A 27,529-nucleotide genomic window follows, 5' to 3' on the forward strand; every position below is an offset into this window, starting at 1 on the left:
GCTTGAGACCAGATAGGTTTCCATCATCAGAGTACTGGTTAGTCTGTGGTTCTTGTGCATAAAATGAAGCACAGCATGCAGGAAGGGGGTGAAGGTCACTGGGGGCCCAACAACAAACTTTTGCCCCATGGCCTGACATGTTGATCCAGCCATGCTTCTTTGCCTGTGAATGGTAATCACATAATGTGATGTCTTCTTTGACCCCCATGGAAAATTAACTTTACCCTTCTGTGATCAGAGCACAGCTACAAAATCTCATTCCTATAGCTAGTAGAGACACAGTGTCTTAATTTAGATGTTTTTTTTTAATGTCAGTGCATGAACTCAGCACCTCAGAGCTTCCTGTGAGACTTTCAAAGGACACTTAGCTTTTCACAGTAAGTTTTCTCAAGGTCTAGTGTTCCCAAAATAGGGCTGACAAAACACCATGCCTAAATTGGATTTTATTTTTGAACGAAGTCAAAGACTTTCACACTGGTAACAAAAGGTATAGTCTCTTGCAATGGAGGAACAGCTTTTGATTGGTGAAAAAGTAGATAGGTCTTAAACCATAAAGGCGAGACAGGATGCTTTACTCCTCACACTGCTGCTCGTGGGATTTCCAAATCAACCACACATTATCTGTCTCTTTTATAAGCCTTATTTCACACCCTTAATTAACTCCAGAGACAAGTAATCTCTCAACAGCTAAAAGTTCACCACAAGTGTCAAACGCATTTAATTTTGATTAACTAGTAATTAAATGTAATTCTTCCACCAAGCAGAACAATTTTTTCAACAGTAGCTTAACAAAGTGATTGACAAGTGATGCATTCTCACTGCTGTAGCACCTGCATATCAACACATAGAGGAAATGCAGTCATTAGCAAGTCCAATTTCAGTCCAAATCACCAAGGTCATGTCCAAGTTAGGTTGGTCCTTTGTAGGCCAAATCCAAGTCTCAGTGTCCACTGTGAATAATGCATGCAAGAAAAGGACTGAGGTGTATCAAATATGTACAATAATATTTTTATTTAATCTGATTACATTTTCAGAGCAGACGTTTGACTTATCATAGTAGTAAAAGCACAGGTTTTACTAATGACATTAACAATAGCTCTGTTCTATTCAAGCGTCTCCAGTAAGTCATGACAGTGCAACAGTGAACCAGCAATAGCAGGACCATGAAACTGAAGCAGCTAAAGAGAATTGAGCCATAATTAATGTTATTATTTACACCTGTGCTTTTCCTACTGTGACATGTCAAAATGCCTTTTGTGTAAAATCTATTTCATGAGATACTTGTGATACTTAACATGTACTTTTACTATATAACTCACTACAAATGCCAAAAAAACACAACATTTTCCCAAAGAGATATATTTATGACAGCCGACATCCGTTAGATTTTTCCTTTTAAGTTTCAACATCACAGAGAATAACTTTATAAAGTCCACAGTGAGAAAGTCCTTATTAATATTAGTCATTAACATTCATATCACAAGTGATAAAACCTGTGAATCCAGACTGATTTGAGGACTGCATCAACTCAGCCAATGACACCTGAGGCATTCATTTTTCTTCAGAAATTTCATTTTTGTTCATGCTTAATGCTTTAAGCAGTAAGTACTCGCTTCTAACAGCATGTAGTGATATCAGTAGAGCTTTGAGTGAGCGCACATGTCTGCTGTTTCAATTGTAGAAACACTGACTCAGTGTGGCGTCCAGTAAAGTGGTCATTATTCATGTTTAGGTCAAAAGAGACATGGAGAAAAGAATACATCAGGAGAGTCACAAAGCCTTTGTCACAGTTTCACTCATCCTGCTTTCAGTCAATTTTATTTTAAATTAAAGTACACATACACATTATTTGAATGTAGCTGGGACTGCAGTAGTTTATCTTCCAGTTTTCATGTACTCTGGTTCATTAGACTTCTGTTCAGGTGGAAGTTAGCCAGAGCTGTTATGCTGAAATTACATGAGGTCACCAAACTACAGGAACCACTTATTGAGGTGTAACTCTTTCAAACTATCAAATGCAGTAAAACTAATAGGAGGACCAGAGAGACATCAACAAAGCACAGTCTGTACACACCCACGCAGTCCTGAGAAGAGGTCCAATCAGGCAATAAGTGAAAATGCCTGCGTGGGTGCGCCATAAGAGTGTACAGCCTTTTAAGTAATTAGACTCTGAATAAATTAATGCTTTTAAGATCATGTTGGGGTTTTTTTGTGCTACCACCTTAATTATTCTTTGAAGTCCCAACCCGAAGCAACAATCTATGTTGTGTCAGTCTAAAAAGGTGGGATAGAGTTGAGGTTTTCAACAAAACCCGGTTTAGTGAGTTTGTATACACAATAAAGAAGACAACACACTGTGTTTTGTGGCAAACCCCCAACTATATTTCACCATATTTGACTAAAACCACAATGATGAATGAAAATATAGCCTGTAGCATTACAAAAAAGCTCAAGAGAAATCAGTCAATTACAGTATGTGGGAGCTTATTAGGTTGAAATAATGAAACTAGTAAATGCCATTTTATCAGGTCCCTGATTGATTATTATTGGACAGTGAAAAAGAACTACAACTTCCTAAGCTGTCCACGCTCATTACGCAACACTAGTTTACCCATTTACTGCCAGTGTACGGCTTATCCTTAATTATACACACACACACACGTACAATACACACACACACACACATGCACGTACAGTACACAGTCCACACACTGTGGGATTCACAATTAAGCTGAATCAGGATGCAGGGCTTGGAGAGAAGGTCTGCTAACTAGACAGCACACTAAAAGAGGAAAAGAGACAAGCTGGAACATGAACTGGCCCTCTGTCAACAACAGGGTCCAGGAGACTCTGTCCCATTACGTCCTTTTCTCTGTTTGTCCACCACACTAACACACATGTAAACACACACACACGCACAAGCAGAAATTATATAAACATAGCCAATCATACATGATTTGTGTTGATACTTCCGTTATCTAAATTTAAAGTTTTAAGTACCCTCATCCATATCTCATCGCACTGGTTTTCCTGAGTGACCACATTACCGCAGTACTGAGTAGTTCTTATTCTCCCACACTCTATTGTGCAGTGATTCTCTTACTCCGAAACAGGAAGTTTGCACCAGTGTTTAGAGACACGACTGACAACTGTGAACTCTAGAAAAGTTTAAGTCTCTGCTGCAAACATTTCCTCTCTGAACAATACAAAGTTTCAATATAAATACCAGTAAATGACTGTTATACACACACACACACACACACACACACACATATACAGTATATGAGGTAAAGTATGACATAAATTTCTTAAGGTAAAACCATTTTTACTACTATCTCAGTATCAGAATTATTCTTTTATGTCTTTTAATCACCTGAAGAGGTAAAAAGGCCCTCAATGTTTCCTCTCAGATTTCTAAATCTATGGGTTGCAAAACATTACTAGCCTTCACTACTTACAAATGTGTAATAGGGGAGATGTTAAGAGCAATGCATTAAGTGATTTTTTTGCTTTGCACAGTAGTGTGTTGTAAGTCATACAACATGCTAATTGATTCAGAAAAAAATGAGGTGGAGAACAGGTGTCAAATGAGATAAATTTGCTCTTTCAGGAATTGCATTTGAGGATGTCAGTTGATGGAAAAACATGTCACTGCTTTAAAACTCGACACAGTGCTGGTCTCAAGATGAAGCTTTGAAAAGCTCAGAGGTAAAACTGTAATGACTCCCAGCCTTCCATGTTTCCAGCATCCTCTTGTTTTTCCTTCCTTTATAATGAGGCACAGCCAATCACCGATCTAGATCGAGATTCTCACCACCTTTGAGAACTCGATAACAAGGGTGTGTGTGGTCACTGATGCGGCAAAGTGGGGAGAGGGATAAGACGCTGCAACTTCTCTCTCATATCAGCTCCATGCTGAGAAAGTCATACGTCTTTCTTCTTCTGTGGCAAGAACACATTTGGTGTGAACCAGCTAATCTTCAATAATGGCCGATTCCTCTATCAACCTGCTGGGTTTAAGAATCTGCATTTCCGGCATTGGGCTTGTGGGTAACGTATTTCTTATCCTCTCCATCATTCAGACGAAGCTCTCCAGAGTGAAATCGTTTGAGTTGTTCCTCCTTGGATTGGCTGCAGCCAACTTGGAGGAGATTCTCATTCTGAACATCTATGACGTTATCATCCACTGGCCTTCCGCTGCCACTGCCAGCACTTGGTCGTGTCGCTTGCTCAAGTTCCTGACTGTCTTTGGTGAAGCTAACAGCATCCTCTTCACCGTCCTCATCTGCATCTTCCGCTACCATAAGTTGAGAGACGCCAACCGGAGGGTCAACCTACCGATCTACCTGGACAGCATCAGGTCAGCCTGGCTGGTGTGCGGAGTTTGTGTAATGCTCTCCACGCTTCTGAGTGTTCCCATTTTTGTCATAAACCTGCAAAGCCCTGCGGAAAACATCACAGTGAACATAAGCGGCTGCCCCCCGGACTTCTTTCGCTGTAGTGAAGATCATTGTCCCATATTCAACCGCATTTACAAATACCTGTTCATCCTGGCCTGCAACCTGCTGCCCCTGATCATCATCACAGTCAGCAGCTGCCTCATCATCGCTGTGCTGCTGAGCCAGAGGAAGACGGTGAAACCTGTCGCATGCGTGAGCGGGTCAGAACAGTTTGGCAAAAAGAGTAAAGGTCTGAGGATTCAGCGAAGCACCGTAGCTGTGCTGGCAGCCATGGCGTTGTTCCAGGTAGACTGGACTCTCTTTGTGGTCCTCCAGCTGACCGTCAACCCCACTGATTTCCCTTTTTGGGCTGAAATGGAGTTCTTTATCTCAACTTCCTATACATCCACCAGTCCATATGTGTACGGGATCGGGAATAACCTGTTCTCTCTCAAGAACTTTATAAAGAAGTGATTTAAAGCTTTTCTTAAGGAGAAAACATCAAACAGGTTTTTGAAGATGTGGTGAGCCCTTGTTTTTAGTGTTGTAATATGATCCTGAAGAACCAAATTATGATATTTGTTGTGCTTGCTAAACTTAAATTATTTTTTTTAAGTTACATGTTTTAAACAGGAAACTTATTATGTTACTAAACTCACTCTGTTAGTTCAGGGGAGCAGCTGTTATTTTAAGCTACAGCACTTTTCTCTGAGCTTTTTTTGCATGAGTAATCTTCCTTTCCTCGCTAAACAGATTGCAGCTTTGTGTTGCAATTTTAGACCTTCAGTTAAATCTAATATGAAAATGAAAAAGTTCCCTCGGTGCCGATTTTGCCTTTACGATTTGTTTTTAATTAAGAATGGTTTTCAAGAACCAAAATGTTATATTTTCAGAGAAGAAAAGGTTTTGGCAAATGTATTTTTTGAATAACAAAAGCATTGAGGGACTGTCACTCTTTGGATGGAAAAACAAGATGCTCTCTCACAGCCCTGCGGTAAAAGGAGGGCAAGCAAATCTCAAAGCTGGTGCAGTGTAACCCAAAATAAACACTAAAGACATAAGAAGTCTCTGACTCGTTCTGATTAACGCTACCTCACACATTGGCCCGTGTTTTTAATGCTTTTCTATACATAACAGCTGTATTTGTATGAGCATTAACATCTTTGTTCAGAGACACCTTTAACACCGACCTGTATTTCCGGTACAATAAGTCGAGTGCAGAAGTGACACATCATTCATTGACACCACTCTTGACCCAACTGTAACTGTAAGTGACTGTAAGTATGTAAGTTTAATATAATATGAATACATGTATTGACTCTGTTTCGACGTGAGTCAAGTACAGGACAAAACTTGTGGTTTGTAACATCACTGAAAACACCTCCTCATGCTGAAAGTGAAAGTTACACAGGTCATATTATTAGTCATGCAGGCCTACTGAGTCTGTTTGTGATCAGTTTAGTTTAGTGTTTAATTAGATCCAGATGATATATAGTTGATATTAGGCTAAATCTCTGCTAACGTGGTGTTAAAATGTACCATTTAAATGGATCTGTATGCACTGTGTAGCATTTTTCAAATTCTACATCCACAATTACATTATACTTCACAGAAAATACTGTCAAGGTTATAATACCATGTGAGGTATGAGCTGATAAACTGAGAAACAGCCTGGGTGTGTTGTGAAGGGACTATTGTTTTTCTCTGTCTTGACATGTTAATTTGGGCCTTTAATGTAATCCTGCCATAATATACATCACTGTTAAACTATAAATCCACAGTCTACATTCAAAGCGATCCCTTATTAGCCCCACTATGTGTTGTGCTCATGACTACATATTATGCCCTTTCATGGTGATTTTAAACTTGGTTTGACAGTTGTGACAGAACTCACAAAAGGCCGCACAAAGTCTGTGCAGTACTCATTGTCTGTGCTGCCACTGCTGATTTTACATCAGTGACATCACAATTTGGTAGCTATTCTTACATACTGTATTGTTTGTTATGTAAGGAAGATAACAAAGGCACGCTTGATTAGGAGTTCTTGCACTGGCCTCTTTATATTTTCTGGAGACGTTTAAAACAGTTTGGATGATGTGAAAATTAAGAATAGAAAACAAATTAAATGACGCTGTGTCACAAGATGAAAACAAAAAAAAAAACTAAAATGTTGTTACATTTTTAAATTATGTGTGAAGATTTTGATTTTCGGACTTCAGAAATGAGGTAAACATGTTACCATCCCTGTCTGGTGTTGCAGCTACATCTGTGTGCACAACTGTTAATTTTCTACCTCTTCATCTTCTAAATAAACATTTAGATACGATATTTAAGTTGCACAGAAAATCATTAAACCTTTAATGTATAACAAATCAACAATTCTTATTAATGCATTTTCTGCTACTGGAGAAATCTATTTTTATTTGTTTATTTCAAAATTTAATTACAGAATAAATCCCTTGAGATGCACCCCTCTTGTTTTCGAAGGGGTCCTTAAGAACAAAACATAAAACTTACAACATTTAAACAAAACAAAATACATTAGTATTAATAATGATAATAAATTAAACAATACGACACAATCAACATAGTAACAACAGGGACATACACATCTATCACAAATTGGAGCATGTGTCTATGGATATTATAGCAATATTGATATGATTTCCCCACCAGATGTTACTTTGTGCAGATGAATTGCATATTGTCTTAATATGAAACGTGTGAACTACATGTAAAGCATTTCCATGTCTATTCCTCACAGCCAAAAAATATGTATTTTATCTATTATCTGTCTAAACCGTGTAACTGCACATGTTTTATGAGGCTCTCCACCCCCCAAGCAGGAACAGGCTGCAGAATATCAGCATGAGATTTCCACGTGGAGCACAAAAGATGGGTGGGGTCATGTGGGCTACTTTCCCACTTCCTAGTCTTGGTTAGACCCCGCCCTGTTGGCTTAATGACGCATTGGTTTTATATTTGCAATAATTCAATCTTTATTTTCCTGTTTAGGCTGAATTATAAATTCACATTGTACCTTATAATAATGTTGGTTGTATTCTGTTTTCATGACAAACCAACACCTCAAGTGAAAATAAAGCATAACCTAGTATGACGTCATGTCTACTCATACCTGTCAGTTGTGACGTGTGCCACCTGTGTTTACATGTCTTTTTTTATTTTTATTTTTATTATTATTTTATCTTGGAGTTTATCAAGCCATGAGTGTAGCCCAATCTCCTGGACAGTGAATATGGTGCCATAAACCATTTATTCCACTACATTTCTATTTCATCTGGGAGAAAAAAAAATGTTACGACACATTTAGACAAGTTCATGCTGGGACAACGACCTGCAAGCATAATCGTCATTAATATATTTACCCTGTAGCCAGACAGAAGTTATGGTTGCCTCAGGCCTACACAGAATTTTAGGAGTGATATTTATCTTAAAAATAATGTTTTAAGATAACCTTGAATATATAAATTAGCTGGCTTGGTCCACATAGCTCTCAGTTAAATTACAGCTGCTGTGGATCTTGTGCTATTAATCAAATGAAATCCCCATATTGGCCACTCTCGCTTACAAAAAAAAAAGCATAATTCCTACACTCCTTCATGACTGGAACATATTTGCTGACTTTATTTTGTAAGACAAAGACTCCTGTAGACTACCTGGATTTTTCTCTGTGAGATTAAATAACTAAATGCAACATAGTAACTAGCCGGAGCTACAATGTCCAACACACGCAACTAATTAATGTGCTCTCTGTGACAAATTTTGGCACATGGCGGAAGAGTAACATTCATATATAACTGACTCGTCCTATATGTTATTTAGTTCATCCACCGCTCTTAAAAAGTTTTATTTGGGCAATTATTTCCCCTGCAACGTCACGCCGCCATTTTCTCAAAGAAACAAAGCCGGTGTTACTTTGCGGCGTGTGTCTGTAGAAAGATCACAAGTGCTACTCAGGAGACACATGTTGACATTTTGTCGCGAAGAATATTTATTAATGACATTGCACTAATTATCCCATGCCTCTAAAATAAGTTTTTTTCATGGCCAGTGTATTTAGCCACATTTACAGGACATTGACACCATGGTGAAACAACTGGCCGGTGAAATCCTCCGCAGGGAGCTTGCGCATTGGCTACTGGAGCTCTACCGCCATGGAGAACGTGTTACGTCACAGCCCGAAAGCACGGATGTGTGTGTGAGTGTGTGTATGTGTGAGTGAGTGTGCGACGACAGAGGGACAGAGGAGTGTGTGTGTGAGTGTGTGTGTGTATATGTGTGTGTGTGTATGTGTGAGTGGTTCAGAACGGGTGAGAATGGAAATGTGATCGAAAAGGTAAGAAGAAGTGAAGGAAATACAAAAGAGAAGGAGGAGGAAGTGTCGGCTCTCTGCTCTGTCAGCGTTGCAAATCCGAAACATATTTTCGCGCAAACTTGGTGAGAGTTGTCCTTACCGGCGCGCGCGGACTGGGCTCGAGGTGGGAACAAGCGGAGGAGGAGGCAAAAAAAAAAAAAAATCTGCGGGGATGGTGGACTCCCGCTTCCCGGGAATCACGCGCCATTGAAGAGAGGGGGTGATATTGTGTGTGCATGCGCTTTGGCTCCACTGCGTGCACGCTCGGGGTCGGTCGATGCGAGCACACACTGGCGTGGCTCTCGGCCTCCATTTGCCAGTTTACGTTTATGTTCGAGGGATTCACCGAGGCCCTTCCGACGGCGACGACGACGAGCAACAGTTGGGAGTTTTACCGTGAACGTTATTATTACACTGCTCCAACCGACGGCGTAAAGGTGAGGCGTCAGTGAAACCTGCAACTTTTCCAACTTGGTAAGTGTTGGAGCGGGCGGCCTTCCTCTCTGCGGCGCGTGAGGAAGAAAGAGCTGTTATCAAACAACTTGAATTCTTATCGTTGCCTCTTATGTTTTTTTATGGAAGAGAAATAGTTACACGGAGAGCAGTTTCGGGATTTAAGTGATAAATATGCCGGTAATAACTCATTTGATGCACGCGCTCAGCCGATTAACACCTTTAGACTGCTGCATCCGTGTATTGGTGTGATTAGTAAATTGACTTGGAGGGAGGAGGAGGAGGAGGAGGGGGGGGCAGGACAACAAGAAAACAGGCCTTTCTGGCTTGCACTGTGCCGTTGACGGAGATGACTTCATGTGGGTTTCTCAGGTATAAACGATTTAACCAACGGTCCGTGTTTCTGTGTCTTTTACATACTTAAAATACAGGCCTGTCCGGGGCATTTCAGCCATGTCCAGCCAAAGTCCACTTTTCCCAGACTGACAAGATTAATCATATTTTCAACTTTAAAAAAAAACCTCACACGTCAGCCTCATTTGTGCCATTTGTTATATATAGTATTAGTCATATAATGATGGTTTTTAAAGGTGCAAGCTGAGGGCATTGGAGGTGTTGTTTATTTTTATCTTTATTTCTACTTTTCCCCCTGGTGACTCAGTTTTGGTGTATTAAACTTAAGTCCAGATTCCATTCAACATGTTATGTATTTTATTGTTTTATGCACTCAATTACTGCACATAATGTCATGTGACATCACAACAACAAACATGCGACTCTTAAAGGGTCTATATGGAAGAATTGTGAAGCAATTTACATGTATTAATTGTTTTTTTATTGTCAACGAGTGAATGGATTGTAATGTAACGTAAAAAATTAGACCTTCCCCAACTTTCTCACTTGTCTGTAACAGCCGGTTGACTGATTTCTATGTGAAGAACCCGGGCTGGATTTTCCGCAAAAATCCAAAGGTGGCGGCATTTTTGCACACTCATGAGTGCCTTGCTCTCTCCCCTGCTAATGTCAACAAACAATTTGCATAATGACACAACAACACAGCAGAACAAAAATGGCGCTCTCCGGCTAGAAACACGCTACACATATTAGCTCTCCAGCTCATGAGACGGCTAGCTACCTCCGTCGACCACAACACATTTCACAAACACCACCACAATGACAAGTCACCCACTCTTGACATGGTGTGAAACACAGCGTTAGAGATCTTTTATGTTATTATGAGAAGTGTAAGGGAGGAAAAAAGACGCCACCTGCAATAATCTCGAGTCGCTGAGTGAGCACACGCGCAAGCAGAAGGCTGTTGACTGCAGCTCACTTAACGGCCACGTGTGTCACTAATGAGAAAGAATTTAAAACCCTTAGAGTCAATTTTGAGAAATATTTAAGCTTCCTCAACTTCCTGCATAATCCCACAGAGAACGCAGGCCTTTTTATAGGTCTTGTTACATTAGATATAGTTTATAAATACATGTTTTACACACACTTACACTGTAAAACAAGTCACCATTAGCTTATCAAAGGACCACTTATGGCCTGAGGTTTTAAATAAATTATAATTTCTCCATTAGTAGCTAATTTATTTTTCAGGAGGGTACTGCCTATCCTAAAAATGCTCTGCAATGATTTTATTCTTATTGGAATTCCTGCTGGACACGAATGCACAGAGCAAATCTATGAATTATGCAGATTCGACATGATGAAATTTGGTCCAGGGGCTCTATGGCTCAAAAAACATTCACCCAGCCAGCGACCTGAGAAACCAGTGGATGGATGTTCTTTAATTTTGTATGGTGTAAGAAATGCTGCTGTTTTGATGTTGATTATAGTCATTTCATCTCCTCACTTGGTGGCACAGAAAATGTGGTTATAAGCTGAAGTTTTGGGTGATCATGTTTTTTCAGCGGTCCACACACATCCTAGCGTTGTCATTTGTCGCACGTAATAGTGCAAAACCGCTGATTCTGCAGCTAGTGGTAAATCAGCCTGCACTCAGTAGCTCTGTGAAGTGTTGCAAATAGTGTATTTAGCCTGTTTTAAATGCATATTTGAAAGGAAAATAATCTGAATATAATCAAATATACATTTTTCAATTTTTGCTATGTGAGTTCATATCTGAATGGTTCTGTAAATAGTAATGCCAGAGTTCCACTGTTTTTCAGTCTTTATACAGTATAACTGGGCATTTTGGGTTGTATTGATTGGCTGATTTCTCTAATTGTTTACATTTCTTGATGCATCTTTTGTGGCTATTATTGTTTTTGGCTTTCATTATTATTTTCTGTCTGATTTAATCACTTCTCTACAGTTCATTATGTCTTTAATGTATGTTGTACCTCTGAACAGTGTTATACTGGATAAATAACATTATTATTATTATTGTGGTGTCATTTTCTGTTAGGTATCAAATGAAGTGGGACGAGCACAGCAGCTGGTGATGCCTGCTACAGACTCTGAAGTCACATCCATGAAGGACCCACATGCAGTGGAGGATATGGAGGGGAGCTTGACTAACGTCCCCTCCTCGGGTCCTCCTACTATCGTCCTCTCTCCAACTCCTCCTTTTCCAACCACTGTGAGACCTAGTCTCAGTAGTGAGACAGTGATTGAGAATAAAGCTGTCTCCATGGCAAGTAACGACTGCAGCTCGGCTCTCTCTTCACCTGCTGAAGCTAGCCCAGCTAAGCCTGCTGTAACATCACCTACTACCTTAGAAGGGATTGTTGAAACAAGCCCAGCTACCTCACAGATAGCATCAGCTTCAGACTCTCTAGCATACACAGGGACAAGCCTTGTCAACATATCAGAATCACTACCATTGTTGTCTGCATTGCCATCTACCACATTTGGCAGTCCAGACCTGGAAAATGACTCTCCTGCTGTGCTGACCTTCAAAGGTGTCAGTGTCACTCTGGAGAATAACAGTGTGTGGAAGCAGTTTAACAGCTGTGGAACCGAGATGATTCTCACTAAACCGGGGCGTCGGATGTTCCCATACTGTCGATATCGCCTGGCTGGTCTAGATCCTGACCGACTTTACACCCTAGTCCTGTCCATAGTTCCATCGGACCGGTACAAGTACCGCTGGAGCACATCCAAATGGGAGGTCACTGGACCAGCAGAACACCAGTCCCAGGGTCTGATCCGGGCATTTTGCCATCATTACTCACCCTGTCGAGGCTCGGATTGGATGGGTGGGCTGGTGTCCTTCTACAAACTCAAACTGACCAATAATTCCCAAGACCAGGAGGGTCATATAATCCTACACTCCATGCATCGTTACATTCCAAGGCTACATGTGTTGCCCGTCCCGGATGGGGACGCACCCACACCTGACAAGCCAGTGGTTATGGGACCAGAAAGCATGACCTTTACGTTTCCGCAAACTGAATTTATGGCTGTGACGACTTATCAGAACTTTCGGATCACACAGCTGAAAATTAATCATAATCCATTTGCAAAGGGCTTCAGAGAGGACGGGAACAACTCCCGCCTGAACAGAGTCACTACAGAGACTCAACCTGTGAAGACAGACACTCAGCCCCCTGTTTTAAAACCTGCTGAACCCAGTGAAAGCAAAGAGGAGGCTGTGGATCTGAGGTAAGGGGGGTTTTTTTGTTTTTTTTTTTAGTTTCACATTTGATTAGTTCACTCTGATATCTGGTTCATTCACACTGATAATTATTTTACATGTGGCACGTGACTACATGGGACTTTTGGAAGCATATTTGTTCATCATGCATATATTTGTTTTTCTGTGATAAGCAGGGCACAAAATTAGCACCAGCCACCAGCCAAATGCTGCTAAAATATGCAAGTGGCTGATAGATTTGCTTCACTCACCAGCCAAAAAAACAATGGTAATCTATTGAGTGGCTGGTAAAATTTGAACATTCGCTAGCAATTTGGCCAGTGGACAAAAACATAAATGTTGCACCCTGGTGATAAGTGTATTACAGTAAATATAACTGCATTAATAACTGATTTAAAAAAAACATCCATCCATTACTGTGTCCAATTTGATTAAAACAGTCATTAAAATAATCCTAATCTGATCATTTAATTGAAAAAATGTGGCATGTCTCTGCATTTAACCTGATTTTAGGATAAAGTCTGGCTACTGGTAACTTAAAGGAACAATTAAATAAACAGAGGTGGACAAAATAACAGGAAAAACTTATTTATTACAGATAATACAGTCCAGTAAGTACACTGGTCCTAAGTAGACCCTCATGTAAAAACGTCTCATGTAAAACTGAAAATGATACAGTAAGCATGTTACAACTCAAATGTGGTATTTATATATACAAGTATATGGACATATATTGGGAAATGGGCGGTTTGGTAAACAGTACAACGGCTGAAATAAGCTTCAAATTTGATTGCCACATCAAAAATAATAGTTTTTTTAGTTTCTTTTTTATATATTTTGAATTCATCAACTAAACCCATTTTTACTGTCTCACAGCACAAAGACACACAACACTCCTGCTTCACTCCCTAATGAGAAAGACACCAGACTGGTCTTGAAGCCCATAATGTTTACCCCTTCCAGGAAGGATGAATATGCCCGATATGGAAGAGGTAGACATGCCCTTGGCGAGCTTGTGCTTGTCCAAAAAAGTTCACCCGTGGAACCCAAGGAGGAAAACCGCCGCGTCAGTGTAACCCTTAACACGCAGAAATGCACCACAGTAACCCCTAAAGCAGAATCCTTGACTCCTGCATCCTCAACGTCTACCCCAGGATCATCACCTGGGTACCGCAAGAGGAGGAAGAGGATCAACAGACGTTGGGCAAATTCCCGGGGAAAAGAGTGGAAAGCTACAGCTGCCTCCCCCACGGTAGTCCACAGTCCATCATTGACGGTCGCTATGCAACCAGAGCTCGATGATGTAGAGGGCCTGCTGTTTGTGTCATTCGCCTCAAAGGTAAAACTCTACAATTACAAGAATGTTCTGCACATATCAGCATGTTTTCAAAGGATTTGTTTTTTATTGTATCAAGATGTGGTGCCTCCTCTAGTGCTCTACGTAATTTCAGAGAAGTGGGTTGAGTTTTTGCTGAAGCAATACAGATTTCCTAAAATGGCATTTGACGTATTTTGGATGATGATTATGGAGGCACTGCAGTTAGCACAGTAGTAGAAGTTCTTTAAGTATTTATACTCTACTGTTCACTGCTTTTGTGTCACAGGAAGCCCTTGAAATTCATGTCAGGGACAAGCCAGCCAATACCTCATCATCAGTATCTCCAGTTCCCTTAACAACCCCAGTGCAGTTTAAACAAACAGGTAGGAAATCTGAGGTCTGATTTGATTAACTTGCATAACAAATATTTTTTTGCACCGCATGCAAAGAAGCAATTTTATTGAAATTATTTTGGATGTTTGAAAAAAAAAATAGAAAAAATTGAATTTAACCTAAAAAGTTGTTGTTGTTGTTGTTTTATTCACCCAATATTGAATGAGATGTCATGTATTTGATCCTTTGTAAACATTGTGGTATTTCAGAAAAGGTGATTATAGAGACTGATGAAGAGAAGATAGCCTGCTTGGAGGCTATCGTGCTGCAGGACCTCAAAGTTCTCAAACATAGACAGGTTATCCATCCTGTGCTGAAGGAAGGTGAGTTCACACACACACACACACACACACACACACACACACACACATATATATATGTATATAACAGCCCAGTGGTTGAGTAGTGAATAAATATTACAGTTGTTCTCTTGTCTACCTTTTGTCCATTTTCTAGTGGGTTTGAAGTTGAGCTCCCTAGACCCCACTAAGTCCATTGATCTGCATTATCTGGGGGTCCATCTGCCACTTCCTCCCCCGCACCCACCAGAACAAGGCAATGATGCCACAGCTGTGTGTCCTGGCAGTAAGTTAGACTGATCTCTGACAGTTCATGCGTGCTTGATTTAACGTACATTCTTGTACTGGGCTGCTTTACTAGCTGTGCTTTGACGAATGTTATCTTTTAAGTCCCAGTTATACATCATCTTAACTTTTGACATTGTTGTCTTAATAAGAGAATGAAGGGGAAAAAAACCCAAGATGTTACTTAGCGATCGTAGTTTCTGGTAGTCTGGGCAGCTGGGGAAATGTAGATGACTAAATTGTTATTGGAATTAAACCATTGTGATTAAAATAATTATGAGAATGCACCCAGTTCTTCACCCACAGGTCATTTCAGATGTTTGATGGTGTGTTTTGGAGGGATTCAAGTAAAATAAGGATTCGTTTTATTCACCACTTTTGCCAGAGTAGGTTAATGTGACAGGGGCATTGTTTTTCTTCAGGGCAGAGATTTTTACACTGAGGGAAAGTGATGATACAGAGTTGTTTTAAAATAAACGCAAGAGAAACAGACTCAACAGAGCCACGGCAAGTGGATGATAGTGGTCCAAATCTCACTGGGCAGCAATTACTGTTGAGTTCTGTTGCCCAGTTGATACTTTTTCAAGATTCTTCATGAAGTTTTTAGTCCATCTGTATTCCTTGTGTAGTACTTAACACAACATTGTGAAGCACTGAATATAAGAGCGCTGATACAGACTTGCTCTGAAAGCTAATGCAGCATGTTTCCTTCACAGATGAAGGATTACCCTTCATGTCCCGGACAGGAAAGACAAGTGACATGACGAAAATAAAGGGATGGAGAAACAAGTTTATTAGAAGCAAAGAAACATCTCCTTCTAACTGTGATGGTGAGGTTTGCCCTTCTTGTTGTAGCTGCAGTGTCCCTTTCATCATGCAATGGGATTAGTCTAGTCATTCTAATTACCAAAAGATTAACTGAACTGAAACAAACTGAATATGCTTGTGTTTGATTCATTATTCCTCATTGATTAATTAATCTCTCTATTCTCCCTCTCAAAAGGATCACAAAAGAACCTATCTGCCTTCTGCAGCAACATGTTGGATGAGTACTTGGAGAACGAAGCTCAGCAAATCAGTGAGCGTGCTGCTGCCTTCTCCACAAACCCCGAGGGCTCTGTGGCCTATCAACTGCCTGCTAAAAGCTCCAGCTATGTAAAAACCCTGGACAGCGCACTGAAGCATCGAAACTCTGCCTCCAAAGTCCCAGTGGGCGCCAACAGGCCATGTCCCCTTTCCCACAAACCCCTCCTCTACTCTGCTCTGACCTCACCAGCTCCTCCCCTGGCCAGACCTGCAACGCCTGTTCAAGCAGGAGCCCAGTCCACACAGCGGTCTACACCTTCACATTCACCGCCTGGACCTGTGCCAGTAGTTGGTGCAAACGCTAGTTCTGATTCACAGAGGTGAGGATGTAATTTGGCTTTATTTGTAGGGTCTCAGCTTTTTTTGTTTGACACATTTCTCAACATTTTTCTTTTAATCCTTTTTTTTAGGAAACCTATAAGTCCTTAAATCAATGTAATTAATGTAATGTATTAATTACAAAGCATATTAACATGATAAATATTTATTGGCTAATGAAATGGAGATTCAATAGCTAAAGAAAAGGGAAACTTGCCACTTTGTTTTGTTCATTTATAAGTATGCTGGTTGTGGATCTGTATTTCCTTTCCTCAGAGCTCTGTAATAGTAAATGGTTACACCAGAGCTAATGTCTCATTTGGGTCACTTGTATCATAATTTAATGCGGTCTTGATGTCAGTGATTGCAGGACAATTAGAACACGGACGTACATCTTGTCACTGACTTGCACAATATAAATGTTGCCAAATCAGCACCAGAAAAAGTGTTTTTCAGATTTTAGAGAACTCCACCTTTCAAAAGCAGCACATATCTTTATTTAAAAGGGAGAGTAAACATGTAAACATGCTTTGTTTAGACCAAAACACAAGATTGGTGGGGCATGTTTAGAAGTAGGTTGCTTTCCCCTGAATTTATACTTGTATTTTTAGGCAGATTAAATTGAGCAACACTAATTTGCTGAGTTCTTCCTGTTTTAGATTGTCTACATACCAACCAGGGGTCAACCAGAAACTAGCAGTGACCTATGGACAGAGCCTAGGGATGACACACAGACCTTCAGGCCTCTCCAAGGTCCAGCTCAGACTGTTGCAGATGGAGATTGGAGCCTTGAATCAGGGCCTTGAGAGAACACAGCTTACTGAAGACAGATTGTCATTGGCTCTGTCTGTAATGCTGACAAAACAGGTATGCAACATACTGTACAAGTGTAGTCTGTGTGTGTGTCTTTGTGTACAATGTCATTTGATATTGATGATGGGCTTTTATTATGCAAAATATAAATCAATGAATGAGGGGGTGTTGAGAACAATGTTTGGCTAATAGACAGCACACACACACCCACACTGGCACGTGACATGAAGAAAATGCTTTGAAAATTGTTTTAATGAGTCGCTGCTCTGCTTCCATTTCAATCAGACGCTGTCCAGTCAGGTTCCTAAGGTACCTCGGTATCCGAAGCACAAAGTTGCAGGATCTGAATGTGGCCAGGAGTTCTGCAGACTGGGCTGTGTTTGTTCCAGTCTCCAGAATCCCAACAGAGGTCCTGTCCACTGCCGGCGGCCTGAATGCATGTTCGGCTGTGCCTGTTTTAAGCGCAAAATCACCAAGCAGTCGACAACGCAGGAGAGCGAACAAGAGATCCAGCCTGTTTACTGTAAGATCATTAACTGTCATTAAAATTATGAGATAATTGCTTTTATTTACTGCCTAGGTTGGTCACAATCCTCAGTTGCCCACATGTATTGATGACGTGCTTTTATCTCTTCCCAGCTATGACTAACATGGAGTATGAGGTCCAGCCTCGCCCAGGCTCCCATTCCAGTAAACTGTGGAACTCCAACATTCTTGATGTGGATCCAGAGCCCATCTTCACCCCCAAAAGTTCTCCCGTGTATTCATTCCCTTTGAAGGTCTTGAAACGCAACAGTGCACTTTATTCGACTCAAGTGGTAAATACAGAATCTCTCTCCTTTTGGGGTTTTATTCAAGCTTTTACACTTGTTTTATTTGTATAACACTCATGCAACAATTGCTTATAGTTACTAGAACATGAAATATGTGTATTCAATATAAAAAACCATCATGTGTCTTCATTTTTATCCCGTTTTGGGAGTTTGAATGCTACACTGGTGATTTACATGACAGTTTAAAAAAACTTATTATCACAGCCGATCCGAGAAGAGGATAAGGATCCGGTGTACAAATACTTGGAGAGCAAACTGACGTGTGCACGTGTGAGAGAGTTCAACAGCAAGCCTCCTCCTGAACTCACCATAGAGCCCAAGATCCCTGATTCACCAATCACCGCAACGAAACCGCAGAAGACAACTGACAACCTGCCGAAAAAGTACCACAGAACTATACTGACTGTCGAAAAAGCAGGTGAGGAACTAAAGAAGCATGTGCTTCAAATCAAATCCTTGAATCCTTTGTTGGCTGTATGACGTATCTGACTGTATGATATTGAAGATGCTGTTGTTTCTATACATAACCAATAATGCCTCATGTCCCCTGGCAGGAAAGACAGCATCAAATGAAACACAAGCAAGGAAGCAAATAGAGATCCAGTCAGCGTGTCAGTGGGATAAGGACCGCAAAATGGTCCTCGAAGCTCTATGTCGACGCATGAATCAGAATAAATTGTCTCAGCGTTTCTGCATAGGACCTTACCACATCCGCCCGATCACCAAGATCTTCATGCAGAAGCCCAGCGGCTCCATTGTCACCTACAGGGTAGGTCTCTGAAGAATACTATGTATGCAGCATGTAGCAGTGATGAATCCGTAAAATCACTTTCTGTTTATTTATGTACAAGGCCAAGAATAATATAAGTGACATCTGTATATTGCGAGCTCCCAGTGATCGCTCCAAGTGTTTATAAACATTTTATAGGAAAATATTAAATGCATTTAAGCACTGAATGGAGCGGGAAGGTGCAGGTCCTGCTGATGGACTGTTGCAATCTGTCCTTCTCTGCTTTCTCTTGCCATTTATTTCACTGCTGTTTATTTTCAGAATCATTTTTATTGGCCAAGTACCATACAAGGAATTTGACTCCAGTTTAGTAGCTCTCAACATACTTACACAAAAATAACAACACAACAGTCTTAAGAAATATACACAAGGAATGACTATTTACAGGTGAAACTTGTTTTTGTTAACTGTAAACAGGATGCAAATAGTGCAAAGAAGTGAAGGGTGCCAGGAGTTGTAGTTGAAGAAATGTTGTACACATTTCTTCCCAGTTTACCCCGTGATGAAATTTTCCGCTATTCAACACTACACTTTCTCCCAGGTACACATCAGTAAACCAGAAAAATCCAGTGATAATGACGAGGACGAATTTGATGCCAGCGATGAAGAAAAGAATGCCAATAAAAGCTTCCATGGGGAAATGGATGCAGAGGAGGACGAGGGCCAAACTGATGAGCAAGAGATGCAGTTTGGAGTCACACCGTTTCTGAGTGGAGTGTTACCTGCTGGCAGACTGAGAGCCAGGACCAAACCTGCTGGCTGCCAGGCATTTGGACTTATACAGGTCAGCCTCAAGGAAATGCTGTTTATCTATAACACTTAAAAATATTGTTTTACTCGGGGTGGGAACCTTCACCTGGCAATGCATTACTGAGAGCATTGATTTGAAAAAAAATGCAATCTGCAGAAATCCAAATACTTTGAACAGGCTTGTAAGCTATATATTTCCTCTAACTTGAACAGGTAAATGGCAAATCCTACAATCAGGCCAGACTGTTGCTGGGAGGCATGGGATCTCTTCATCCAGCCAATCGCCTTGCAGCGTTCGTCACAGGCCGACTCCATGCTTCCAGTGACGTCTCTCGTAAAATCTCTCAGAAACCAGATACTGCACACAACGCTCCCGGTGCTCTGCACATAAAGGCTGCTGGCACAGTAGTCCCTCCGATTATCACTGCAAGAAAAACCACTGATCTGAAGACGCCATCACAACCACCAGGTGAGTTTGTTTCTCTTTTCCTGGACCACAGGACAAGCACATAGTTTTAAACTGATTGCTTCCCAGAGGGAAAAGAAAACTACTAGAGAACACCCTGTCATAGACTCACACCTGCAGCTACTGGAGACTTTTGAAATTTAATTTGATATCTTTAAGCTCTAATTCACAATATAAGAGAGTGTAAGGAAGCATTTTCAAGTTTTGCTGTTTCTCAGGATTTAATATTTTGAGATAAAATAATCAAGCTGGTATGTTGAATCTGGATAATTATTATTTCTTTGTTTCATCACCTTTCCCTGTATTGTTTTGTTTCCTCAGTTCAATTATCACAGCCAGACTCTTGGAAAAAGGGATCCATCATCTTGCCTCAGCATTCACAAAACTCCTCAACCATCAACCCTGTCCAGATATTTGCATCAGGCCAACGCAGCACGGTCAACCCCTTCCAGAACAGCTCCACATCCTCGCCTGTCTCTCTCACCGTGTCCCCCTCTCTGAAAACCCCCAGTTTCCTGGGACAGAGTGGGACCTACTCATTCAGGATCTGTCCACCAGCCAACCAGAGTACGAGAGGCCCGAACCTACCAGGGATCACCCTACCTGGGGGCTTTACTCTCATTCAACTCCCAAAGCCAGGAGCTGATGGAGCTTTAACACAACAGTCAGAAGCTGAAAACACTACAAACATGGATAGCATTGGTAAAGCCCAGCCACAAAAAGATTCTTTGTTTACATTCGACCACTCAAAAATCAAGAATTGGCTTGGTTTGGACACTTTTAATGGAGCTAAAGACCTATCAAGTAGCAGATCAGTGGAGCCTGTCACAGCCCCAGAGCTGATGTGTGATGAGAGGATGCCATCAGATGAAGCCAACAGCAGGCTGGTGGCGAGGGAAGTCGAGTCAAACATGGATATTGCTTCAGAAGACCTAAGTTCCGACTCCTCTGACTACTGTGGAGACGGTGATGAAGATGAAGTAAGTGTAGAGAGAGAAGATTTTTCTGTAACATTTGTTTCTGTATAAGATATAAAGATAAAAATGTGACTTTCATAGAAAAAAAATCAGCATATCAAATCCTGTTGATTGTTGCTACTGTAGTCATTGTTACAGCTTTAAAAACCACACACTGAACTTTGGTTTTCTTCAGGATGAGACAGTGGACATTGAGACTGTAGAAGAAGTGAGACAAAGTATGGCCATCGCCAAAATGAAGAAAGCTGCCAGTAGGGCATTACGGGAGTCACGGTAATACATGTTTATATGTGTGCTTGTGTATGTGAACATTAGCAGGTGTTCTGCTACTGAATGAGTTATATTACATTTTGAATTTGGCTCTCAAAGTTTTCTTCATTCTTCTTCTACCCTCAGAGATTCCAGCGATGATTTAGGATCAGCGAAGGAACTCAACATCCAGGTTCGACCTAGTTCAGCTGTTTGAGCCACATTTTCTCATGCACCAGCCATACACTAAAATCAATGAAATAATAACTAACATATCCAATATTGACGCTAAGTCTGTTTGGATGCCTGTTAAACAGTATTTCTGAGAATATAGGGTGTTATTACTGTTATTGCTTATCACCTCCATTGTCTCTCCATTTCAGGATCAAATGGACAATGAACATGATGCGTCTGGTGACAAAAAGAGGCGAAAGAACCACACGGTGCTCGAAAGGCAAAGACGCTCTGAACAGCGGATCCTCTTTGATAAACTGCAGATTATACTTGACAGTGATCCCAGAGCCCCCAGACTGCGCCTTCTTTCACTGGTCAGTCTCATATCTTGTCTAACCATGTGGAGAAGTTTATCCTTGTAGTCAGTTGTGACAGGCCGCGAACTGCAAGAAAACTTTACCTACTAAATGAAATTATCTATATGCAGTACCAGGGGGTTTCCCTGCCTATCTAACTGAAAGGCTGTATTATTATTATTATTATTATTATTATTATTATTATTATTATTATTATTATTATTATATTACTGGCTGCTACCTTTGTGGAAAATTCAGACATGTGATGGAGCCAAAAAGAGACAAACTTGAAGTATATCGTGAACTTTCTACGCCGTCACTCAGAGACTAACGTTAGCGGAGTGGAGCAGCGAACTCTATCAGTAACAAACGAGACAGGCTGACCAACACACACTGCAGCATTAAACAACGCAATAACTCAGCGCTCAGTCTCTTTCACCTCAAAAACCCTGCAGCCGCTCAGCGTGTTTTGCAGCGATGTCTTTCCCCAGAGCTAACGGTGCAACAACGAGGCTGCTCTCCACTGCTGGAGACACGACGTTAATAACAACACAGCAGAGCAACTCCACCTCCCACTCATTTTGTTATTCTCATACAGGCAGGAGACTGTAAGATGCTTTCAAATTAATTCATTCATTAATTAATGCAGTTGACCATTTGTCTTATCTGCCGGTTATGTTTCATATTGTATTTCAGTGGAATAAGGACACCAGTGAAAGTTTTGGCACCCAGTATCAGAGTCCTGTACCAGGTTGGGTACCCGCAAAAACGGGTAAAAAATATAATTGTATAAATTCACGGGCACGGGTAAAAATGAACTAAATGCGGGCAGGTAGCAGGTAGTCAGAAATGAAAATAATTTGCAGTATTTTTAACAGCTAAATCAGCTAATGGCCTATTATCAAGTCCAATCAGTTCTCGCCTACACCCTTTTATTGTGAAGTGGTCAGTGGATTACTGTTACTGTCATAAGGTATACAAGTTAGCAGTCATTAGAACATTAGTATGCAATCATTGTTAAGTGTGTGTGTGAGAGAGAAACCGCTGCAAAGACAAAGATTCTGATTGCGCAACAAGGAAAAATAAAGCACTTTAAAGTGAGTGACTGTGTAGCCTATGTGTTTAGGTCAGGTCGCATTGCGGCTCTTATATTTACGGGTCCAGGCAGGTCTGGATTTGACAGGGAGATAATTGTGGGTAACGAGACGGTTTCGGTACTGAGCTTTGCGGGTGCAGGTTTACAAAATTGGATCTGTGCAGGACTCCTCCCAATATATTAGAGCAAGAGACTGAAAATGGAGCCCCCTTTTCATTCAGTCAAGAATCGGTTTTAAATTGAGAATCGATTCTGAATCAATTCTCACCAAGTATCGTGATAGTGTTGAATTGGAACATAGCATATCATCCCAGGCCTACATTTATTTCATCTTTTTGTTCCATCTTGGTATAAAATTTAAATCCATATGGACACTTTTGTTTGTCAAATCATAATTTTTTTTTCACTTAAGCGCACAACACTCTAAAGCACAAACTGTACACCGCACAACGCACGTTCTCCAGCCTTTGCCACAAAAAATTCCAGGGAAAACCCTGAGTACTGTAGTCAGTGTTAGAACTGTGACATAAACCAGGACACCCTCTAGCCAGAAATAAACCACTGCAGTCACTATCAAAGAAAGGGTAGATGATTTAGAACAGTGCAGCTCTGCCACTGCAAGTTGATTAGTTTACATTTAATCCTGCATTAAACCTCTCAATATTTTTTTAGCCAAGTTTGATTTACCACTTTAAATAAACCTGTGGTTGCAGCTGCACATACTGTAAGTGCAAACTTGCAAATCTTCTATACTTACTTTTAGCCTACACACATAAAAATGTGTTTTTAGTTAATTGAAGATGCTTAGTTAATAGTAGTCATTCAAAAATACACTCATAACTGTGTAACTGGCTAATTGAAGTATGTCGCACTGATAGTAGTAGTAGAAACAGCTTAAACAAATGCTCTCCAATGGGAAGAGTTGAACATCCAATATACATATCAAAGTTATAATTCAGTTTATTCCATTTTTTTATAATACCAATTAGAAAAAAGAACAGAAATGCATGAAAATCATGCTGCAGATCTTTACCACTTAGTATTTGTACTCGATCAAGTTCGAAAAGATAATCCATTCACAGCTCTTTGTCACCATTGTCACTCTTTCTGTTATGTTGTGTTTGCAGGCTGTAAATGAAATCCAAACTCTGAATGAGACCTCTAAACGTCTGGAGGAGAAGAAGAGGAGGCTGATTCAGATGCAGTCTGTCTACATGAAAGAACTTTCTCTTTTGTCTGGTATGTATAATTTGTGTCTCTGTATGTATGTTGTTGCATTTTATGCGTACTGAGTTGTGTAATATTTAAATGGAAATGTGCTGTAGAGAATTAGCTGAAGCCTGCTGAAGTACAAATGGTTACTCCAGTAAAATCTCTATCATCACTCGATTGCTATGAAATCTACCGTACATCTTCACCTGATCTGATGTCTTAAATCATTAATAATGCAGTGGAACAGTTGTGACTTTCAATAACAGCCAATTCCAAATGATCTTGTAAATCTTAAACATCAAAAAGCAACAGGTGTTGAATTTAATAAATAAAATGCTCAGGCCTGGATGAAGAGAATAACAGTGTGACTGTGCACATGTGATGCTGCTTTCTCTGACACTTGTTATATGAAATGTTTCCTTTTTTTTTTTAGGGAAGTCAGAGGGGCTGATTAAAAAGAAGCTGAAAGAGATCTGCGAGAGACAGAAAGTGAGAGAAAGGACAATGAAATGGAAGCCTTACTTTTCCCATCTACTCCAGTCCAGAGCTGCTCTTCTTCAATCCACTACTCACCAGTCTAAGCTCCAGCCCACACCCTTCTCACAGCCCGACTTCCACACAACTCCATGTCAGGAAAACCTGCACACAATTCCAGCCCAAAACAATGCAAATCCGGTGATGTCCCAGCTTCAGATTAACCTACAGAGCTCCACCAGAGCGCTACCCCAAACCAGCATGCCCATGTCACATTCTCCGCCCCAAGCTGTGTCATCTCCAGCCCAGGCTGAGGTCACCGCACCCCCACTGCAGGCAGAGAATCAACCTGGTGAACCAGTGACCTCAGCTCAAATCAGTCAACATCACTCAAAGTGTGAGAGCCTTCAGGAAACACCTGCAGACTCAGCCCAGGTCACCACACCCGATACTCAAATGGAGTGCCAGTCTCAAGCTCACTCAGCCGCAGTTCCACCTCAGCCCACTGCAGACCAGGATGGAGCTCCACCTATATCCTCAACACCCAAGTCAAATAAAAACCCTGTCCACCTTCCACAACCCCTTGCTCTTCCTCTGATCCGCTCCAAGACCGGCAGGATCATACTTCCCTCATCTCTGAAACCAAGTAAGTTATTACTGTATGTGAGGTCAGACCCCCTTTCCTCCTCAATGATTTATCACCCCTTTTTCATTAAAATGTATTATTATTATATCGTCATAATAAAATATATTTTTATCTTCTCACAGCTGGTCAAGGCTTCTATACACTCATGGTGATGAAAGCCAAGCAGAAAGGAGAGGATGACAACGCTGATGTGGACTCATCCAAGAATCAAGAGCAAAGCTTTTCTGAATCTGAGCATCTTTCAGATACAGAGAGCAGCCGCACTTTGGAGGAAGACAAATCTGTACAATCCTCAAACTCTGAATCAAAGCATTCGGGTGCAAAAACCCCCCTGTCTGAGCTCGCCCTCCTTAACAAATCAATCTTTGTGTCATCGGTGGCTCTGCAACCTGTGGAAAGCCCAGAGGGGGGCACAGTGGTGGGTTTGAACAAAACACTGGCAACTGCTTGTTTGAGTTTCAACTGTGTGAAGCAGATTCCTAATTCTGCCGAGCCCAAGCCTGATTCTAGCCCTCCTGTAGTCCGTCGTCGCAGAGGCAGACCTCGAAAGAACCCAATTCCCTCTGTTAGTGAAAGCGAAAAAGGTCCTGTGGTGGAAGACACCAGTACAAATGCCAGTGAAAGGGAAACATCTGTTCTGGTTGAAGAAACCAGTCAAAATGGGAATGAAACTGAAAAGATGACTTTGGAAATGATAAAGACACAAGCTGAGTGTGTCACGGGGATGGTTGATGATGATAACCCTGTGGCAGTCAAACGGAGAAGAGGGAGGCCTCCAAAGAAGAAGTCGCCACAGTCGTTGAGCCCTCACGTTATGCAAGCAGGAAGAGGTTCATTTAAATCTAATGAGGACAGCCCCTTCAGACTCCCTCACAATTTTAGAAGCCCTGAAACCAAATCCAAGGAAAGCCCTGCAACAGACGCTTTGCTCGGAGGCATCAGCACATCACGGCCATTAACCCGAGGCGCTTTAGGAAAGGACTTCCCCAGTGCCAAGAAACGGTCCTGGATAGACATAGAGAAGGAACTGGAACCTGAACTGGAGTTTGAATAATCCTCTTATCTTCCCGTCACTATAAAAGCCAATGCACACATTTTTAGTCATGTGACCTCAGTTAGTCTCACACTGAAACCTCACACCTCTTCGAGGCACCAGTATCTTCAAGCTTCATCCTCACAGTCTTACTCATTTAGAGGAGGTTCTCTCTTCTGCTCTCTAATTAGTGTGAACACAAGTTACATTAGAAGGTCATTAGAAGCATCACCAAATGTGCCTGTGTGTGAATTCAGAGGACCAAGGACACAGTGAAATACTTGACGCTGCTCTTTTCTGCACAAGTCGGCACAGAACTCAGTGGACTTATTTCATACTATAGAGAGAGAGAGGCTGGTATAATATGTGAGAAAGCATTAATTGACCTGCTGAATGTATGAATGAAATTTATGGTAACTCCCACAATCAGTTTTGAAATTCCTTTTTTTTTTTTTTTAAACTGATGTCTTCTTTAAACGTTGCCAACATTATTATTTTTGCATTCACAAGAAACAGTATATTGGGATTTATTCAAGTCATTTTATCAATAATCTGTCTTATGCAAATAAAAAACAGATTATGTAAATCCAATATGTTAATGTCAGCCTTACAGTGTAAGTTAAATATTTGTATCCTGAATACAATCAGGCAATGCGTTACTCCATACACACATTAAAATGTAATGTTTTCTCTGTTTTTTTATTGAGAGCTAGTTTGATGCATATTTCTTTTGGAATTATTGTTTTCCATGACTGTGTGAAAATAATTTGTAGTAGCACTTTGTTTTTTTTTGGTAGAAACCTCCTGTGAGTTCATTCATATGCAGACAACTGAAATAATTTAAATGTTGACTGTCACAAGCAATCAAGATAAAAAGCTATTAGCCATATATTGTATCTATGAAAATAACTTCTGTAAATATTTTATTTTGCTTTTAATTTCAATACATTTTCTTCTGTCCTGTTACTTGAGTTAAATTGAAAGCTCACATGGCCTTGAAAATGAATAAAAACTACATGCATTCATAATGGAAACCTTCAATAGGATTCAACAGACTGTTATCCTCAATAGACCATATCAGCATAAT

General features: G+C 40.7%; 2 protein-coding genes across 5 annotated transcripts; both read left to right on the forward strand.

Annotated features, from left to right (window-relative positions):
• Positions 1-3,260: 3,260 nt before the first annotated feature.
• On the forward strand, positions 3,261-5,661 carry LOC123000060. Its single transcript, XM_044377499.1, has one exon. It carries the CDS (start codon positions 3,987-3,989, stop codon positions 4,911-4,913), a length of 927 nt encoding a protein of 308 aa, XP_044233434.1. The 5' UTR covers positions 3,261-3,986; the 3' UTR covers positions 4,914-5,661.
• Positions 5,662-8,404: 2,743 nt separating this feature from the next.
• magl (MAX dimerization protein MGA-like) lies at positions 8,405-27,483 on the forward strand. 4 transcript variants are annotated; one of them, XM_044376623.1, is made up of 22 exons: positions 8,405-8,796; positions 11,684-12,882; positions 13,751-14,213; positions 14,479-14,575; positions 14,795-14,908; positions 15,042-15,170; positions 15,886-15,999; positions 16,173-16,575; positions 17,233-17,440; positions 17,672-17,909; positions 18,026-18,204; positions 18,424-18,637; positions 18,774-18,988; positions 19,551-19,793; positions 19,973-20,228; positions 20,547-21,205; positions 21,378-21,475; positions 21,599-21,644; positions 21,835-21,999; positions 24,205-24,316; positions 24,723-25,409; positions 25,532-27,483. In XM_044376623.1, the coding sequence occupies exons 1-22, from the start codon at positions 8,749-8,751 to the stop codon at positions 26,461-26,463; spliced, it is 6,819 nt and encodes a 2,272-aa protein (XP_044232558.1). In that variant the 5' UTR covers positions 8,405-8,748; the 3' UTR covers positions 26,464-27,483. The 4 variants fall into 4 exon arrangements, with proteins under 4 accessions (XP_044232558.1, XP_044232557.1, XP_044232560.1 ...); XM_044376622.1 differs by lacking the exon at positions 8,405-8,796 and adding an exon at positions 8,806-9,251; XM_044376625.1 differs by lacking the exon at positions 8,405-8,796 and adding an exon at positions 9,268-9,288.
• Positions 27,484-27,529: the final 46 nt, after the last annotated feature.

The sequence above is a fragment of the Thunnus albacares genome, chromosome 16 (genome assembly GCF_914725855.1).
Source record: "Thunnus albacares chromosome 16, fThuAlb1.1, whole genome shotgun sequence".
NCBI classification, from domain to species: Eukaryota; Metazoa; Chordata; class Actinopteri; order Scombriformes; family Scombridae; genus Thunnus; species Thunnus albacares.